Below are 19,355 nucleotides of genomic sequence, written 5' to 3' on the forward strand. Positions count from 1 at the left end.
CCCTATTAGGGATGGGGAAAATTGCCATCCCTAAATATACATATATGTATCCAAAGAGATATTCTCAATTTGTGATTGGGTGCTATATGTGCAAAGTTTTTGTTTATAGTAAATATGGGCTCGGTGCTTTAAGACATATCCCTGACATATACAATCATAAAAATGAACAGTACGTCTGTACAACGGGCTAACCCTTTTCCAAACCAAATAACCCCTAAAGAGGGCTGCAAATTAGATCGAATATGGATCCACCCTATCTTATATGATGATATCCATTTAGATTCACTTTAAATATATATGTTCATAAGTATTTAAATTTTATGTTGTGTGCAATGTTTAAAAAAATGACCCGGAAACAGAATCGTTTTAAATGAATGGTCCATTTTGACAATAAAAATAAATAGAATGGCTAAAACTATTGAACGGGTCAATATACCAATGGTTCGATTGCTCAAGTCAATAAGTCATTGACCGATTCAACAATTTTTTGCTAGAGACTGGGTTTGGGGTAAAACGAAACCGATTGCCTAGACAATTTTCGGGTCGAACAATCCAACTGTCTGAATGAATGGCAGTTCGAAAACCATGGTTGTGTGTACCAATAAAGTTGGTTTAAATATTGTATTTTGTTAAATTATCACATGCTTAAGTTTCATACAAGTTATTTTCAATTAATTTTATTAAAGTAAAACATTTTGTAAAGTGAATTTTAGTTATTCAAAAAAAAAAAAATAGTTCACTATACTAAAGACTTTTACGAAAACAGGGTTTAATTAATTGACAAAAAATGGGTGATGTTTTCAATAAAATGTTCAAATCGGTTGGCACAAAAAGTAAAAGATTTTTTTTTTCGGACAAAATGGTCCCTTTCTTTTTGTGCACTGAAAAGTTGGCGCCAGCCACGCGCCATCAATCCATCACCGGAGATTTCCGGATCATACTCATTACCAACACCGGGAACTAGAGCTTAAAAAACACCCTCCATGATTTCATCTTTTTTAATTTTTATTTTCTTTCTTATGCATGGACGCCTCATGGTTTCTACCACAAAAATTCAATGCTTGCATCCTTGTAGACCTGTTCATGGGCCGGGTGCCCTGATGGGCCGGTCCGGCCCATTTTCCAAACGGGTTTGAACATGTTTATAGGCCCGCGGGCTTAAATTCGGGCCAAAAAGCCCGTCCTGCAATAAATTCGAGTCAGATTCAGGTTTTGTCAAAATAGTCCGGCCCGGGCCGACCTAAAATTAGATTTAAAATGGGTTATGTGATTATGTCCATTTGAATAAATTTTTTGATTTAAGAATTTAAAACTGTTTTAAAACGTAAAAAAAAAGAGAAAAAAACTATCTTATAGACTCATTGTTCATTTAAATAGGAAAAAAAACCATATGAATTTTTAATTATAATTTGAATAGAAAAAATTGTAATTTTTTTTATTAGGTCGGGCTCGGGCCTAGCATATTTCCATTAATGATGAGTAAAAACCCAATCCGAGCCCAACCCATGAACAGGTCTACATCCTTGTGCCTTTCCAGGATTTTAATCTTCTCCATTGCCTTATTTCTCTAGATTTATTCATCATTTCTCATATTTCCCTTCCCAAGCTTGGATTAGAAACTAGAGGGTCTTTTAAAGGAACTAGAGAGAAAACCAGATTAAATAAGGCCTTAAACCAGATTAATTTATTTCTTTGCCGTCAAATCACAAAACCAGATTCACGCTCATCACTGGGCACTGGATCCCAAGATTCGGTTGAACACCAGAAACAATAGATCTCTTGATGGGTTTTTTCTTTGGTGCATTCCAAAGTTATTGGGTATTGACGTCTTCGATTTTGAACCTTAGGCTGTGATTAGCTGTAATGCAAATAAATTTGGATTGATACAAAACTATAATAGTACAAATGATTTAAGTGTAAATTTTGATTTATTTTTGTTTCAAATTTTAGTTTATTTTATTTAATTGCAATATAAATGAAATAAATTAAGACACGAAACAAAATAAAGTAAAGCACAAAACAAAATTAAATAAGAATTTATATATTTTTTTCATTTGCACTCCCATATATTTATACTAATGCAAATAAAAGTGCACTTCAAATGCATTTTACAAAGAATTAATTAGCATGATCTCAACTCACCTCAATGCTCTTCGAAGGTCGACTCCTGCTGTTCTTAGCGGGTTCACTCGCTCGCTCCTAAGTCCTGCTCTTTATGTTTGTTTCTCTCGCTCTCACTCACTGTTGTTCTCGCCATCGCAGTTCTACTGTTCTAGTTTTCAGCAACGCCGTGTACATATCATATCAGCCCGAGTAAAGAGGCAGGGAGGGTAATCCTAGCTGACCTCACTGGGTGGGCTCATCACAATTCAGTTCAGATCTTGTGCTCTCGGAGTTCAGATATGCTCATAGGCGCTTCACACGCACATCCTTATGTATTGAGAACAACTCTCGTATTTATTGATTATTATTTACGGGAGATGTTCTCACGGTGGATGTGCCTGTGAGGCGCGAATTTGTGAGGAGCAGATCCCGTCTCGGTCCCAATCCCATACGATATCGGATTTGCTCCTCGAACGCGCCTGATACCAACCTCCACCACATCTTGCCGTGTATTGAGGACATCTTGCCATTAATGACAAAATAGAGAACGGGAGGTGTTCTCAATGCACGGCTGAAAGGGCTTGAGATAGGTCTGAGGCGCCGTCTCCATCCCTGATTCCACCTCCACTTCCAGGTTGATCAATTTCGGTGTGGGGAACGAGAACCATTTGCATGGAACAAAACAATATCATTTGAATGCCAATGAAGCTTCTTCGTTCTTCTCGTCATACACAAAACCATATCATTCGGTGGAAAATCAGAAGCATCTGCAACATACCCGACTGGAAATCTGCCGGAGACGACGAGAGGGAAGAAGAAAGGTTTGTAAGCCTGCTCAAAGATATCGTCATGCGAGGAAAAGAGAGCTGGAAAGCCTCCCTGAACAACGCTTTCATCTCACAGAGATTAAAGCCTCGACATGTAGAGAAGGTACTGATGCAGACACTTGATGATACGAGGTTAGCCTTGAGATTTTTCAATTTTCTCGGCTTACATACAAATTTCGTTCACTCAACGTTCTCTTTCTGCATTCTGATTCATGCTCTAGCTCAATCTAATCTCTTCTGGCCCGCTTCTTCTGTCCTGCAAACCCTCCTTCTCCGCGGCTTGAGTCCCCGGGAAGTTTTTGATTACTTGATGAATGCTTATGAACAATGTCGATTTTCGTCGACTATGGGTTTTGATCTTTTGATCCAAACGTATGTCCAAAATAAGAGGATATTAGATGCTGTTGAAATAATTAAGCTCATGAAGCAGCGGAGCTTGCTACCTGAGGTTAGAACTTTCAGTGCTATATTGAATGGGTTGAATAGAATCAGGCATTTTAAGTTGGTCTTGAATATTTTTGATCAGATGGTAATCTCTGGCCTTCGTCCCGATGAGTATATTTGCAGCGCTGTGGTTCGTAGCTTATGTGAGTTGAAGGATCTTGTTAGGGCTAAGGAAATGATTCGTCAGATGGAGACGAATGGTGTTTCTTTGAGCATAGTAACCTACAATATATTGATCCATGGTCTCTGCAAGAACCAGAGAGTCTGGGAGGCAATAGAGTTTAAGAATTTTCTAGGGCTTAAGGGATTGAAAGCTGATGCGATTACATACTGTATATTGGTACATGGCCTCTGCAAAGTGGGAAGATTAAATATTGCCGTGGATTTGATGAATGAAATGCTTGAATTAGGGTTTGTTCCAAGCGAGGATGCTTGCTCTTACCTGGTTGATGCATTGAGGAGAAAGGGGGAGATTGCAGAGGCCTTCGGTTTAGTTGATAAGTTGGGAAAGCTAGGAATAATACCCAATTTATTTGCTTACAATGCCCTTATGAATTCTCTATGCAAAGAAGGAAAGTTGAAGGAAGCACAATTACTTTTTACTCATATGAGTAAGAAGGGTCTGTCTCCTAATGACATTACTTATTCCATATTAATTGATTCCTTATGCAAGAGAGGAAAACTGGATGAGGCACTTCTTCTTCTTGACAAAATGTTTAAGGCAGGGATATGGGCAACTGTGTATCCTTACAATTCCTTGGTAGGTGGGCATGCTAAACTGGGGAAATTAAATAAGGCCGAGGCACTTTTTAATGAGATGATTAAGAAGGGATTATCACCAACTGTGAGAACCTATCAATCGCTCATAAGTGGATATTGCAAGGTGGGAAATTTGCATAAGGCATTTAGTCTCTATCATGAGATGTCTGAGAGAGGTATCTCACCAAACACTTATACCTTTACTGCGCTCATTGATGGCCTCTGCCATGCAAAGATGATGGTTGAAGCAAGCATACTGTTCAATGAGATGTTGGAGCATGGTGTGATCCCAAATGAAGTAACATATAATGTAATGATTGATGGATATTGTAGGGTAGGTGACACAGTAAAAGGCTTTGAACTACTTGATGAAATGGTAGAAAAGGGTTTGAAACCAGACACATACACTTACAGGCCACTAATCAGTGGCCTTTGTTTGACAGGTAGAGTGTCTGAAGCCAAAGAGTTTTTGGATGACCTTCAGAGAGAGCATAAAAAGTTGAATGAGATGTGCTTCAGTGCACTTCTACATGGTTATTGCAAGGAAGGAAGATTACATGATGCTTTTGCTTCTTGTAAGGAGATGGTGGAAAGGGGAATTGACATGGATATTGTTTGCTATGCGGTGCTTATCTATGGTGTTCTGAAACAGCATGATACGGCAAGGTTGTCTGAGATCTTGAACAAAATCTATGACCAAGGACTGTGGCCTGACATTATAATATATACAAGCATTATTGATGCATATTGCAAACTAGGAAACCTAAAGGGGGCCTTTGCATTTTGGAATAAGATGATTGCTGAAGGGTGCATCCCCAATGTTGTAACATACACCACCTTGATAAATGGGTTATGCAAAGCAGGATACATGAACAAAGCCGAGCTGCTGTGTAAGGAAATGCTAGTTACAAACTTCCTTCCAAATCAGACTACTTATGGTTGTTTTCTTGACCACCTTACAAAGGAAGGAAATATGGAGAAATCTATGCAGCTTCATGAAACATTGCTTAAATCATTATTAGCTAATACTGTCACTTATAATATACTTATTCGAGGTTTATGCAAATTGGGTAGAACTGATGAGGCTAGGAAGCTCCTTGACAAGATGATAAAGAATGGTATTTCCCCAGATTGTATCAGTTATTCAACAATTATTTATGAATGTTGCAGAAGGGGTGATTTGTATGAAGCTTTTGAACTGTGGAACTCTATGCTGAATAGGGGGGTGAAGCCCGATACATTAGCCTATAATTTTTTGATATATGGATGCAGTGTTAACGGGGAATTAACCAGGGCTTTTGAATTGCATAATGACATGATGAGAAGGGGTGTGAAGCCAAATTGGAGTACATACAATTCTCTTATCCATGGAACCTGCCTAACAAGATCCGTCCCCTTTTCTGGAAGTTAAGCACAGTTGAAACTGTGGTGCAAAACCAATTTGGATCACACACATTGATCTTATCCATGAAACCTGCTTTGACAAAATCTTTCTCATTTTCTGGAGGTTAGACATGTTAAAAATATCATATACTTTTGCAACGCAAATAGGAGAACAATGGGAGTCAGATTTTTTGTAAACCTTCAGTTGGGAGAAGGGTAACCTTCATGTTTATTTTATTGGCAGGCAAAAATGACTTCAGAATAGATGTACCATAATTTCAAAGCAGATATACCATCACCTGAAGTTCTCAGGTTTTGACATCTTATGGTCATTCCAGAAGGAGCCAACTAGATGAAGTTTTCTACATTGTTGCAATTTTGTTTAATACAAGGTCAACAAGGAAAATCACCCTGTGACTGAAAGATGGTCAACATCAAGCTGATAAGGAACCACTAATTGATTGTGGTCTTAAAAGCTTGGAATGATCTCTTGGCATGGAAGGTTTGCAGCGGGATGCAACTGGTTATAACATTGTTTTTAGTCGGTTATTGGTTGTAAATGTCTTTATTTTTCATAGCGCTGTACCATGTGATGGACTTCACTTTCTCTTGTAAGTTAAACCAGCTCCTTCACTGGATTTGTCCATAGTCTGTAAGATATTTTTAGGTTGTCCAATAAAACACACAGAAACACACAAGGAATTCAATATTGGTGGCCTATTGGCTTTATGGGTTGAAAGTCATTCTAGTATTACATTTCAGAATCCAGGAGGCTCTGCAGCGGTAGGATGCTTAATTTTCTATTACTTATGTTAAGTTGCTACTTGCTTTGTTAATTGGGAAAAGTGCTTTCAGAGTTCAAATCTGTTTTGATTTGACGCATGGTGTGGGTATACAATGCCATGCTCAAGTGCTATTTTTTAGTCAACTCATTTTAAACAGCTTTTGTAGGCAGTAGTGTACAAATGAGTTTCTCCCATGAAAATGGATATAGGGAGCCAATGTTTAAGCATAAAATTTCCTTTTCTTTTGATTTTAATGTGGAAAGCTGTGCTCAATAAGATTTTACTGACCAATCATCTCATTTTCCAGGGTTGGGACTTGGAGACAAGTGCCTTTATGTGGATTGTGTAGTGGTGGTGAGTGACCCTGTTTCTGCTGCATTGTTGATTCTCATATGAGATGTGGACCCCCTTTTTATTACTCTTAAGCAGTTGCTATGTTAGTACAAAGGGAAGTGCCTACCACTGTTGATCCTATCCTGGCCAGTAAAGTGTTATGGTCCTGGAGGATATAATCAATTCTCTTCATGCGTAGTTGCTACAAAAAAGGTTCTTTTCTTTAACCAATACCAGAAGTCTCTCTCTCTCTCTCTGAAAAGGTAAAAGTAATGTATTGGATTTTAAAATACACACCCTGCCTTTGCCATTCCATTCTGCTATGTGCAATATCCATCATCAAATTATTGGCACTTCATTTTTTAGTACATCCACCCAACCCTCTTTGGCCTGTCCCTAGCTCTTCTAGCCCCTTCAAATTGTAACAGATCACTTCTTCTAACTGGTGCTGTAGATGGTCTTCTATGCATGTGACCAAATCATCTCAATCTACTTTCTCTCATTTTATCACCTATTGGAGATACTCCTAGGTTCCTTTGTATGACTACATTTCTGACCCTAGCCTTTCTAGTTTTACCACCCATCCACCCATGCATATGCATTTCTGCCACATTCATTTTTTTGGACACAGGAATACTATTAGATGCAATACCAAAAATTATTAAGGATCGGTAGAAAGAAAGGCTCCTGTATGCAAAGCCCAAACGAAGAATGCAAAAGAGCTTGATAAAAACTAGTTAAAGCAAACCTGAAATCCCAATTTCTTCCAAATCCTCCACCAGCAAGATTATCAAGTAATAAATTTGCTGACCTTTGAATACACTTGAACAAGACACTCATCTTGAAAGCCAAGGCTCTAACTTCCTTGTTATATTGTCTCAAGGACAACTTTCCTGAGAATCATCCAGTAGCTAGCCAATCACAATCTAGGAATTACCTCCTAGTGCATCAGGTCAAAACCCAAATGACATGTCAACGTAAGCCTGTAGAGTAAAGCCATGATCTCTGCTCTCAATAAGACACCAACACCAATAGGGCCAGAGAGAGCCAAGAAACTCCCTGTCATCTGTAAAAGAAAAAGAAATCAGGAAAGACCAAAGTTCCCAAAAGAGATTTGTCAACAGAGTTTGTTGGCTCATTGAACCAGTGGAAACCGATTTCTAGTTGTATGTTGCTTCTGATCAGGGAACTGACAACAATCTGTAACAAGAAAAACCTTTCTAGCTATATTCCCATCTTCTGACATTAATTTGATAACAAAGATTTACATTTTACTTTCCTGTATGATCAATCTAAATTAAGTTTGAAGGGCTAAAACTCAAATTAGCTACATCAGAACATTATAATCACTAAAATGCTGATAAACTATGCCATAGTTTTAAAGGTTGCATGGGTAGGTATCATGTAGGCTATTAAGCACTTATTGCATGTCACCTCAGTCAAACACTCAGCAGTTTTTTTTTTTAATTATTTTAACATGAATGTTTATAGTATTAATATAGGCACTGTTACACCAAATCAATTATGTTATTTCATATACTAATTGTTTGCTTTTACCATTTTCTTTTTCTTTTGTTAGGGTTCAATCAACACACAACTACACAAGTCACTGCAGGCAAGCACCCAACTTGAACTCTTGAAAGCTTGAACTTACACCTTCACATAAATGAGAATCTATCATCAAGGAAAGCAAAAGGACTGAGACAAAGAAGAAGCAGTTGTTACTTTTCTTATTCTTATTCTGGGGATAAGTGAGGCTCTGCCCCTTCTTATGCACAGATTTTTTTATGCATTAATTGTAAGCATTGCTTTATTTAAGTCTTTTCTTAGTGATTTTATAAACAAATCTTTTCTGGAAATCTCTTCATGCAGTTGCTCATTCGAACTGAACTGGTGAGTTTTTGAGGTCCCTGGAAAATTGGGCTACTGATTGGCTGTGCTTGTTAGAACTTTTGTCTGCCTCCACTGAGATTGATTACTTTCAGGTATTATATCCACAATTATTTGATCTTGTAGACTTCGCCATCTGCTTTTTTTTTTTTTTTTTTTTTATAGGTAAAAGTTCATTAACGATTCATTAGCAGCAAAAGATAAATGTCTGTTACAAGCATCCCAAGGGGAGGTGTGAGATGCAGCCTCACTCTTTAGAACAAAAGCAGCACAAAAATCACAAGTGGGCCCAATACAACTGATCCCTAGTTACTCCTTGCTTAGCTAGATGGTTAGCAAGTGCATTAGCCTCCCTTCCCACCCATTGTATGGTCAAATTCATATGTTGCGTTACCATTTGAATTTCTTCAATTCATTTCTATAACACCATATCACTGAGTCTGGATCTGTAAGCCAACCCACCACCACCTTGGAGTTCCCTTCTATCACCAAATTCTCCAAGTCTATCTCTCTTGCAATCGGTACATTTATGCACCTTGCTTCAACTTTTCCTGTGTTTGGTAAGAAGACAAAAATGACCTGACAATCGATGGGAATCTGCATTCTTGTCAGAGTTTCCCTCGATTATGCAAACAAAATTTGTTTTGAAAAAACAAAAGCAAAATTTTCTTTCTCATTCTATCGAGAGAAACAGGCATACCATTTGCTCTATAGAACTATGAGAAAGAGGCACGATTGTTGACTGCAGCTACCTGTGACATGCAAGATCTCAACCCGGCGGCCACTTAAATTGAGTTTTCCGACTAATAAAGTGAGAGATCTCACAACTTACAAGTTATGGAAGGTGATTGTTGATTAGAGCTCTTTCTCTATGGAACTCTCTATATTGCGTAGAGGATTCAACTCAACTTGTATAATCTCTTTTGAGATAAAACTTGAAATCAAAGTGAAAAAGAACCCAAAAAATCCAAGTTTTTGGGAGCCGGTGTTGGAAAAATGCGAAAAGAAATTAGCCACTTGGAAACAATGTTATCTGTCAAAAGGGGGAAGGCTAACACTCATCAAGACTTCACTTGTAAATCTGCCCACCTATTTCTTATCAGTGTTCCAAATTCCTAGCAAAATCAGAACACAGATTGAGAAACTTCAAAGAGGCTTCCTGTGGGATGGTGGAGGGGAGAAAAGAAGTCATCTAGTGAGTTGGGCTCAGACTTGTAAATTAAAAGAGGCAGGAGGGCTGGAAATTGGTCACCTGAAAGAGAACACTTCTCTACTTGGAAAATGGCTGCGGAGATTCCCTAAAGAAACAAGCTCTCTTTGGGCAGCTGTCATCACCAGTAAGTACGGGTTGGACACCAATGGTTGGGACTGCAACCTTCATTCAAACCGTGTAACTTCCTCAAGCCCTTGGAAACGTATCATCCCAACCTCTAACAAATTCTTTCCTTTCATAAGGTTTAAAGTGGGCAATGGTACTATAATAAAATTATGGACTGATCTGTGGTGGGGCGATACTACTTTAGCAATTTCCTACCCTAAACAAAGAAGCAACCATCTCCCAATGCCTCCCCCCTTCCCCCACTGAGAGCAACATAAACTTGCGCCTTAGAAGACCCTTGAGGTTAAGAGAGTCAGAGATCAATGAGCTAACTGAACTTCTCTCCCTCAGAGAAGTCTACATCTCCCCTAATTCCCTAGATTCCTGTGTCTGGAAACCTCACCCTATAGGCGAGTTCTCCTCCATTTCTTTCTTCAAGGTTTTGGTTGCAAAGGAGCAGAATTATCACTTCCCTTTCAAGAATGTCTGGTGCAACTACATCCCCTCTACAGTGTGTTTCTTTGTATGGGAGGCCTGTCTGCACAGGATAAACACTTGTGAGCTATTGCAAAAGAATTTTGGCAGACTTTTCATCTCCCCCCATGTCTGCATCCTTTGCCTGAGAGAAGGGGAATCAACTGACCATCTCTTCATTCACTGTCAGGAAACCAGGGACATCTGGAGCCATTATCTACAGCTAGCTGGGTACAGCTGGGTTGCTCCAAATCACCTCCAGGACTTACTCCATCAATGGCAAGGTAAAGGACTGAGTAAAAGAGGTCAGGTTTATTGGCAAATAATTCTGCATGCTGTACTTTGGGGAGTTTGGGAAGAAAGGAACAACCGCTTGTTTGAGAACAAGGCTAAGACAAAAAGTAATCTGATCTCTCACATTACCTATAAATGTAATCAGCGGGCTTCCAGCTCAGACAAGTTTAAAGGAGTCTCTATAAATGACCTAAACAGGGATGCTGATTTTATCCTTTTCTCCTCCCCCCCCCCCCTCTTCCCCATCCATAGAGGCCCCTTACCTAGGAGGGAAGGAACTTGGACCCTAAGTTTCAATGGAAGTGCTTTAGGTAACCCCACAACTGCTGGCATTGGAGGAGTTTTAAGGGATGAAAATGGGAACACTTGCTGGGTGTACAGTGGGCCGATAGGAATAGTTGACTCTACAAAGTGATGGTTGCACTTACAGGAGTCAGACTAATCAACAGATTAGGCATCCAGCGCCTATCCATAGAGACTCAGCAAACACTATAAAGTGGTTAGGAAGACGGGAGGCTGGGCCGTGGAGACTCGGTCATTTTCTGACAGAGGCAAGGGACCTACTGGCAACTACAAACGTACGCCTGTGCTGGATTCCAAGGGATCTTAATGCTCTTGCAGATGGGTTAGCAAAATTAGGTGCTCTTTTAGAAGTGCTGTACTGTGATAAGATCCCTCCTGTGTAATTTTCAGGGGTCTGATCCCTGTTTGTTTGTTTTCTTTGTACACCATCTTTGTGCACCCCTCTCTTTTCTTAATGAATTCAGTATACTTTTCTCAAAAAAAAAAAAAAAAGTGAAAAAACCCTCTCTGCATTTCAGAGAAAGAGGGAATAAGCAGAAGTCCCAAAGGTTGATTTCTTCAAAGTTCCTTGATTTCAAAGTGGTGATAGTCCCAAAGGAGAAAACCAAAATGCATCATCCTTCAAGATGAGGCGTTTGTAGTGGGACAGATTGCAAGCTCCCTCTCTCCCTCCCCAATTTTCTCTTTATAGGGCTTCTAGTCCCCATGCAAATTGGAATATGCCAATTTCTGACTTGGGCCATGTTTGGGAGTGCTTATTCGAAACAAGTGCTTATTTGGGCTATTAAGCACTTATTGGTATTTGGGGAATATTTTTAAAATACGTGTTTATTTTAAAAATAAGGGCTTATTTTTTTAGCCCAAATTTTCATTTTTTTTAAGTGCTTATACAATAAGCACTTAATCAATTTTTTTTTCCAAAATTATCCCTAATTGAATTTTAAAATACCACTTATAAAATTATGCCTGGTTGAATTTTATAAAAGTATTAAAAGTACTTTCGTTAAAGTAGTCTTAAAAGTACTTTCATAAAAGTACTTTTATAAAAGTGTCTTCACAAAAGTATTTTTATAAAAGTACTTTTGTAAAAGTGTGTTCGTAAAAGTGCTTTCATAAGAGTATTTTCACAAAAGTGTTTTTATAAAAGTATTTTAGTAAAAGTGCTTTCATAAGGTCAGTTTGAAAATTCGAAAGAAAATGAAGGACAAAATAGTCAAAACTCAAAAATGCTTATTTAAGTGCTTATTGGAGAAAAAAGGCTACCAAACGAGCCAAATGCAAATAAACTTGTTTTTAACCATCAAAAAACATTTATTTTTAACTTAAGCACTCTCAAACATGGCCTTAGAATTTCAGTTGATTGTTATGATTGAATTATTGATCATCGATGCTATTCGGTTTTCGTTCATTTCAGATGCTATTTTGTTTTTCTTTTTTTTTTTTGTATCAAATTACTATTTTGATGGTTCTATAAAGATAAGTGTTCTTTTCTTTGTTTCATACGACTAAAAATGTTATTGGATATTTTGGTCACAAGGTGTATCAGATTTGGTTGGTTGGCTTCTGCAACTTCACCAAGATGGTTGAACGTACAAGGAGCTGGATTAAATTTTAAAATATCCTATATAATGGTCAGGATTTGAAATATCAGTTAGAAATTCTTCTACAACAGTCGGAAAAAACTTCGGTTTAATGCACTGTATGCACATGATATTTTTGTAACGATTGGAAATGTCAAACGTTAGCATATATGTCCTGTAACTTTGCAATTGTGAAAACAAATGAGATGAATGCAAAGTGGGCATGAAAATCTGAACCCACTTTGCATTGACCTGAACTGGAGAAGTTATATTTGTGGAGTGCAAATATGTATTTGCAAGGCTCCGTTTGGGAAGAATGCAAATACAAAAATGATATGGTTCATGAAAATGCAAATTTAGTTTATTTTTGTAATGATAATTTGACACTCTTGCTAAATGATTTTTAGTTGTAATAGGTATAAGAACGAATCCCGAGAATGAAATATACCTTTTTAACATTGATTAACTTTGAGTGAAAAGTTTGTCTCCATTTTTTGGATGCAAAACTCAGTTCGGCTTCAGTCCAGGCAAAGTTGAAGCACGCATCGTTCGCGCAGCATGAATACACGCCACGCGTCCTTAAAATGTGTGCGTCATAAAAACGTGCGAGGTGAACTCTCACCACTCTCATGCCCATAACGAATCGAACCCACGCTGCACTGTGATTCTCGAACTTGCATACATGGACAGGGCCGCCACGTCCCTCTCCTCCGCAGTCCCCATCCTCTCCCTCTCACTCCCATCCAAGGTCAGGGTTATACCTTTCAACCGGCTAGTGACCAGAGCAACCGGCAACCTTCGTCTGGATACTGGCCATGATTTTCCTTCTTTTTCTTCCTTTTAATCCTTGGTTTGGCTGTTACATCCCCTGAAAACTAATGTATTCTTTTTTTATTTTTTAATTGTTCCAGAACCGATGAAACGGACAAGGTATCAACCATTACGGGCGGTGATGGCATTCTTAACCATTGCCGGTGACGAAGAACAATAGGTAAGTCTGATAATTCCCTTCTCTCTTCTCGTTGTCTTCAGCCTCAACAATGACCTGGTCTTGTTTTTCCATATTTGGTGGAGGTGGGTCTTCATGGGTCACTGGGAAGTCAAGAGAATGGGAAAGAAACTTCGGAGGAGGTTCGCTGTCATGGAGGGCTGAGCTGTTGTTGCTGTTGGGTTGTTGGTCGTAGTTGAGGTAAATAGGAGAGCTAAGAGGGTTAGTTGAATTGCAACTTGTTCCTATTCCAGCTGATGAAGAACATTGTCTATGCACCTGCGATGAACTTTCTGATTTCAACCTCTTCTCAACCTGTTCAGATGTAAATTGTAATTAAAATGTAACAAAAATAAATATAATTTGATGATGGATTTTGATATTATATGACTATTTAATATTTACTTGCTTAAGAGGAGAGAAGAAGGTGGTATGGAGTGAAGGTGGTCGCATCTTTCTTCTCGATTTACGGTTCTTCTGTTTCGTGTCTGCAAATATGTACATTCTCGATTTCTCATAAACTTGTTTCTTAAGCTACAAATAAAATAGAATATAACTCTATCATTGAAACGCCAAACAAATAAAAGAACCCTGCCATTGAGACTCCATGAAGCAAAAACAAAACATATTCAACATTTTCTTAGTTCCATTATGCTTTGTCATTGAAATGACAAAACATAAGCTTGTTTCTTAGTTCCACCGTGCTTTGTTTTCTTTTATTTATTTTTAATCTCAAAATAGAATATTTTTGGACTGATTTAATGAATAAGCCATTAAGATTTAAAGATAAAGCAAGAAAACATAATATTTGTTTAAAAAATAAAATAGAGCACGATGGAACTGACCATGAAATATTGAACGGCAAGACATAGCCTGAAGAGAGAAGGGAATTACTGGACTTACCTGCTGTTCTTCGTCATCGGTAATGGTTAAGAATGCCATCACCGCTCGTAATAGCTGGTACCTTGGCCGTTCCACCGGCTCTGGAACAATTAAAAAATAAAAAAAAGAATACATTAATTTTCAGGGGATGTAATGGCCAAACCAAGGATTAAAAAGAAAAGAAGAAGAAGCATGGCCAGTATCCGGACGAAGGTTGTCACTGGTCGCCGGTTGAAAGGTACGTATTCATGCTGCACGAACGATGCACGTATCAACTCTGCGTGGGCTGAAGCCGAAGTCTGCAAACCTTGCCCTCATTTTGAAGCAAACATGACTTGAAATTTGTCTTTGCTGTCATTTTCAAGACATAGTACATTGGTCCCTCAAACCCCACATTGGTAGGAGTTTCGTGCACCGGGCTGCCTTAAAATTGTACTCTCATGGCAAAATTGAACCAGAATGCAAATATGCACTGAACCGGTATTTGCACTCTTCCCAAAAGGAGCCTTAAGATGTATTTGGAAACGATGCAAATAAGTGTGAATGCAAATATGTAGAGTGTAAAATGGTTTATATAAATTGTAAAATTGGGTTAGTTTTGCACTGACATTAACCTTCCTACCAAACAGACTTTTAGTTGTAATGGATGCAAATATGAATTTCAATAAATCATATGTTTTTTTTTTATCAAAAATCCATTTGAATGCAAATTTATTTCTTTTTTATTTATGTATTTTTACATCTAATCATCGATGTAAATATGCATTAGTCTATCATTTGTCAATGCATAAATATAATATTGTCAAACACAAGCAAAAGTGAACCTGAATGCAAATTTACTCTGAACTGTGATTTACATTCCATTTGCATCATTTCCAAACGCAGCCTTAGTTTCACCTTGACACCTATAACATGACATCTACTGGTTTGAGCTTTCTAGTTTATAAAGTTTTAGCATAACAGTCCTGAATAGGTGAGGGCAGGTGGTGATGAACTCACCAATCTGAAATGAAGAGCCATTAGTACAACCTGTCTACTTTCAAAAACAAACCAATTGCTGAAATGGTGACCTTGGGTGGGAATGGGTTGATATGAAACTTGGGGTTGAGAAGACCCTTGAGAGATCATTAAACAAGGGAGCTGGTTCCTCTATATGTCAACTTGTCTTGGTAGGGGAATGATGAAAGGGTTGGGTTCCTAATGTCAAGACCAACTTCACCTGTGCCTCCTTTTTAAAGACCTTTTACACCCCTAGTCAGAGCTACCCTTTTCTCAATAGAGTGGTGTAGTATGGCCCAATTCCCCCTTAAAGTCAAGAATTTTTGTTGGAAAGCTGTCAACCAAATCATAAACACCTAAGAAAGGCTCCAAAGAAAGTGTAAAAACTAGGTCTCTCACCTAATGTCTGTGTCCTATGCTTGAAGAGCGGGTAACGAAAGCACCGATTGCTTTCTGTTGCATGCTTTAGACTGAGGCAACTTTTCTTCTCATTGTTCGGGAGAACTTGGGTGGCATCAACTGAAGTGGTAGACTTATTCAAAACTGACTTCATAAGTGGTTGTACCCATAGGCAAATGATTTGTGGCAATGTGTGTGTGGTGCAGTTTTATGGGGACTTTGGAATGAAAGAAATGTGAGCAAAATAAGCTAGCTGGCACTCCCACAAAAAGACTCGAGCAACCAGCCCAACCCTGAATTCCCATTCCACCTTGCCAATGACTGCTTCCACTGGCTTGGATTTAGATTAAAAAATTCTGCATTCCATTCTTTCCACACTGCCCAACAGATTGCAAAAGGGAGACAGTTCTAGAGGAATTCTCTTTGAGCTGAAAAGGAGCCAGTCTTCTAAGAAGATAACAGGTCCGCGACATAGAAGGGTGAGACCTACTGGATCTAAAACAGTCCAAAGAAATGGACCACACTTGAGAGGTGTGAGGGCAATGTGTCGTCAAAACTGAATCACATAGGTTAGCAATAGATGGTTGACAGATTCTGGTGCTGAACCACATAGGCTGCATGTGTCATCAAAGCTCAAACCTCATTGCAGCAATACATCCGGTCTAGGCTCTTTCTTTTGCTGCCAGCCAAACCCTGGTGAGGTGTATCGGGAAGCTCTTGTAATACTTTTCTCTATTATTAATAAAATTTCTTTATTTACTTTTTAAAAAAAGTTTGATTTTTTTTTGGAAATTTCTCGATTAATACCCTGTACTTTGAGTCTAGTGCTATTTTGGTTCCCAAACTTTAAAATGCGATAATTCAGTATCCAAACTTTTAAAACATGACAATCTAGTACTTGCCGTTAACTATCTGTTAATCAGCTGTTAAGTGACATTTGAAAAAGACACAAATGCCCTTTAAGTGTTATTTATTTTTATTTATCAACCATCTAAACGTTGACAAAAAATTAACAGTCCCAAATCCTTGCTTTTTCAATTCAAGAAAGTTGGGGTCACGTTTGAGTGGGCATTCTTGTGACCCCAACTTTCTTGAATAGAAGAGGCAAGGATTTGAGACTGTTAATTTTTTTGTCAATGTTTGGATGGTTGATAAAGAAAAGTAAATGATACTCAAAGGGCATTTGTATATTTTTTTCAAATGCCACTTAACGGCCGGTTAACAGCTAGTTAACAGTAGGTACTAGATTGTCATGTTTTGAAAGTTCGGGTACTAAATTGTCGCATTTTAAAGTTCCCAAACCAAAGTGGCACTAGGCCCAAAGTACAGGATACTAATCGGGAATTTTCCTTTTTCTTTTTTTTTTTTTGGAGTGGGGGCTATCTTTGTACACCCACAAGTCAATCCTAGAATTGGGATTGACTTAGGTTATGTTTGGTGAATAAGTGGTTGTTAAAATAATTACTTGTTGCACAAGTGCTTATTGTAAGTGTTTATTTTAACAACCACTTAAGGTTGTTTGGTGCAAGGTTCAAAATATTGTTATGTATCAGCTTGTATCGTCCAATACTATCGTATTGGGGCCTTCTCGATACACCCCTATAGGGGGTGTATTGGGTCAACCTATGGTTCAGAGGGTAGTAGGAACTTAAACCGACCCATTTGAACTGGTTTTGAAAAAAAATAAAACACAAAAAAAACACCAATACAGGCTAATATGCCCTATTGGCATTATCGGCTTGTATTGATATTTAGAACCTTGGTTTGGTGAGTCACTGGCCAAATCACTTATTGTGTTTTTTAAGCACTTATTGGGGTAAGAATGTTTGGTGAGCTACTTTCCCTACAAGTGCTTATGTTGGCATAAATGACAATTTTAGCCGTCACTTCACTCATACATATAAACAATGCTTTCACATATTAATATATTATACTATATATTTCAATGAAAAATTGCCACATCACCACATCATGACACATGAGAGCTCACGTGGGCCCACTAATAATAATAATAATAACATACCAAAGAAATGCAAAGAGAAATTTACCAAAAAATAGGATAATAATTATAATTCATATTACTAATAAAGAAATAACTGAAATTTGAGGTTAATAAAAAAAATGTAAAATACATCACAAAAATCAACAAGAATGTAATTACAATATTCATATTAAAAATCAACAAACACAAAAATGTGTGTAATATTCAACAACAATATGCAAGAACATATTTTATTCACATTAAAATTCAAAAAAAAAATGAAGCAAAATTCAGAATATGCAATAACATAACAAAATTATTTCGAATAATTACATATTATTTGTGTAATATTCAACAAAAAATGAGAAAAAATCATAGATATTCATATAAACAATTGTAGAACCAAACACATATACAACATGCATCATTTTTCATTTCATATCACTGAAAAAAAATGTATTTTACTAAAATACATAAGAAAAGATAAAAAAAAAGTCGAAATGCCCAAAGTAGTAGAATTAGGGAGCCTTACCTATTGCCTCTGGTGAGTTTTAAGTAGGATTTCCATCCAATATTTCAGATCTGAAACAAGCCAAGCAAGAAACATCTCAGATCACAGAAAAAACTCAAAAAAAAAAAAAACGAACAAGAGTCGAATAGGAACAAAGATAAACACATTTCGAAGCAAAACGACCCACCAACCGGCCAATTAAACGCTGCTAACGTCATCATCGGTTGCCTCTTACGTTCTAGCCGCCACTGCCCTGTTCGAACTGGGTGAATGGAGAAGACAAGGGTTTTCTCCATTCACAGGGTTACTTTGGGGATTATGAAATGTTTTAAGGGACTGGAACGTCCCAGATTTTTAAAGAAGCATTTGTTGAACAAGTGCTTAAAAAAGCCACTTTTCACATGCATATTTGTTAAGTACATTTTTTTGAAAATAAGCACTTATACCCAACTTTTTTACCAAACAGGTATAAGTGTTTTTTCCAGTATGTGTGGTCCCACCATTTCTTTTTAGTACTTATAAAAATAAATACTTCTTAGAAGTGAAATCAAACAGGGCCTTATAAGTCTCCCATAATCTGCCCAACAAGTCTTGAAGTAAATCCACCTCCTAATCATTTAGATTCCTTAAAAAGCTGGGGACCCAAATTAGTTGGCCATTGATAAACTCCATGATCTCTATAACCACCCCATCTCTATTAAAGGCAATAGAGGAGTGACGGGAAGGCCACAGTTAGTGTCTGATCTTAGCACCAAACATCTCTCAAAACAAGATTCTGTTACCCTCTCCAACTTTGAATTTGATGTGCCTTCGAAAATGAGGAAACTCAGCCATTATAACCTTTCACACACTAGTGCCATAGGATTGATGAGCCATACTTGCACTCAATGGTGACCCAGCCCAATGGCGAACTCCCATAATTGCACTCAATAACTTGTTGCCATGATTGATTGCCTTCCTCGCCAAACCTCCATAGCCACTTGCAAAGCAAAGCATTATTTACCCCCTTAGACTACTAATACTGACTCCACCATATTCTTTAGGGGCATAAGGAGAACCCCAAGCTGCCAATTTAAGCTGCTTCTCCTAATTAGGGCTCTCC

At 37.9% G+C, this 19,355-nt stretch overlaps 2 protein-coding genes and 1 long non-coding RNA gene across 13 annotated transcripts; 2 read left to right on the top strand and 1 right to left on the bottom strand.

The window, feature by feature from the left end:
- Nucleotides 1-2,692: 2,692 nt before the first annotated feature.
- On the top strand, nucleotides 2,693-5,837 carry LOC148868136 (Pentatricopeptide repeat (PPR) superfamily protein). Its single transcript, XM_088970634.1, has 2 exons — nucleotides 2,693-5,640; nucleotides 5,761-5,837. The coding sequence occupies exon 1, from the start codon at nucleotides 2,800-2,802 to the stop codon at nucleotides 5,542-5,544; it is 2,745 nt and encodes a 914-aa protein (XP_088826760.1). The 5' UTR covers nucleotides 2,693-2,799; the 3' UTR covers nucleotides 5,545-5,640; nucleotides 5,761-5,837.
- A 187-nt stretch (nucleotides 5,838-6,024) lies between these two features.
- Nucleotides 6,025-12,862, top strand: LOC148868137 (uncharacterized). Of its 2 annotated transcripts, none has more exons than XR_016107400.1 (5): nucleotides 6,025-6,127; nucleotides 6,609-6,655; nucleotides 8,214-8,385; nucleotides 8,507-8,619; nucleotides 12,451-12,862. It is a non-coding gene; the product is annotated as an uncharacterized LOC148868137 (long non-coding RNA). The 2 variants fall into 2 exon arrangements; XR_016107399.1 differs by lacking the exon at nucleotides 6,025-6,127 and adding an exon at nucleotides 6,176-6,299.
- A 65-nt stretch (nucleotides 12,863-12,927) lies between these two features.
- On the bottom strand, nucleotides 12,928-18,660 carry LOC148868138 (uncharacterized). Of its 10 annotated transcripts, none has more exons than XR_016107396.1 (6): nucleotides 18,441-18,574; nucleotides 18,275-18,324; nucleotides 14,573-14,869; nucleotides 14,385-14,464; nucleotides 13,887-13,969; nucleotides 12,928-13,796 (listed from the first exon to the last, which is right to left on the bottom strand). XR_016107396.1 is itself a non-coding variant. In XM_088970637.1 (6 exons), the coding sequence occupies exons 4-6, from the start codon at nucleotides 14,421-14,423 to the stop codon at nucleotides 13,455-13,457; spliced, it is 510 nt and encodes a 169-aa protein (XP_088826763.1). In that variant the 5' UTR covers nucleotides 14,424-14,464; nucleotides 14,573-14,869; nucleotides 18,275-18,324; nucleotides 18,441-18,574; the 3' UTR covers nucleotides 12,928-13,454. The 10 variants fall into 10 exon arrangements, 6 of the variants coding, with proteins under 6 accessions (XP_088826763.1, XP_088826762.1, XP_088826764.1 ...); XR_016107398.1 differs by having other exon boundaries at nucleotides 14,573-14,714; nucleotides 18,445-18,564; XM_088970637.1 differs by having other exon boundaries at nucleotides 13,887-14,015.
- Between the last annotated feature and the right edge of the window lie 695 nt (nucleotides 18,661-19,355).

The sequence above is a fragment of the Nelumbo lutea genome, chromosome 2, assembly GCF_056320005.1.
Source record: "Nelumbo lutea isolate HS-2025 chromosome 2, American lotus-T2T, whole genome shotgun sequence".
In the NCBI taxonomy this organism is placed as follows: Eukaryota; Viridiplantae; Streptophyta; class Magnoliopsida; order Proteales; family Nelumbonaceae; genus Nelumbo; species Nelumbo lutea.

Excerpts from the sequence above, each read along its gene's own strand:
- LOC148868136 (XM_088970634.1), top strand. The coding sequence starts at position 2,800 with ATGCCAATGAAGCTTCTTCGTTCTTCTCGTCATACACAAAACCATATC.
- LOC148868138 (XM_088970636.1), bottom strand. The coding sequence starts at position 14,498 with ATGTATTCTTTTTTTTATTTTTTAATTGTTCCAGAGCCGGTGGAACGG. Across the intron at positions 14,016-14,384 it reads CCGATGACGAAGAACAGCAG|CTTAAGAAACAAGTTTATGA; the intron begins GTAAGTCCAGTA and ends TTTTATTTGTAG. Across the intron at positions 13,797-13,886 it reads TCTTCTCTCCTCTTAAGCAA|GTTGAGAAGAGGTTGAAATC; the intron begins GTAAATATTAAA and ends ACATCTGAACAG.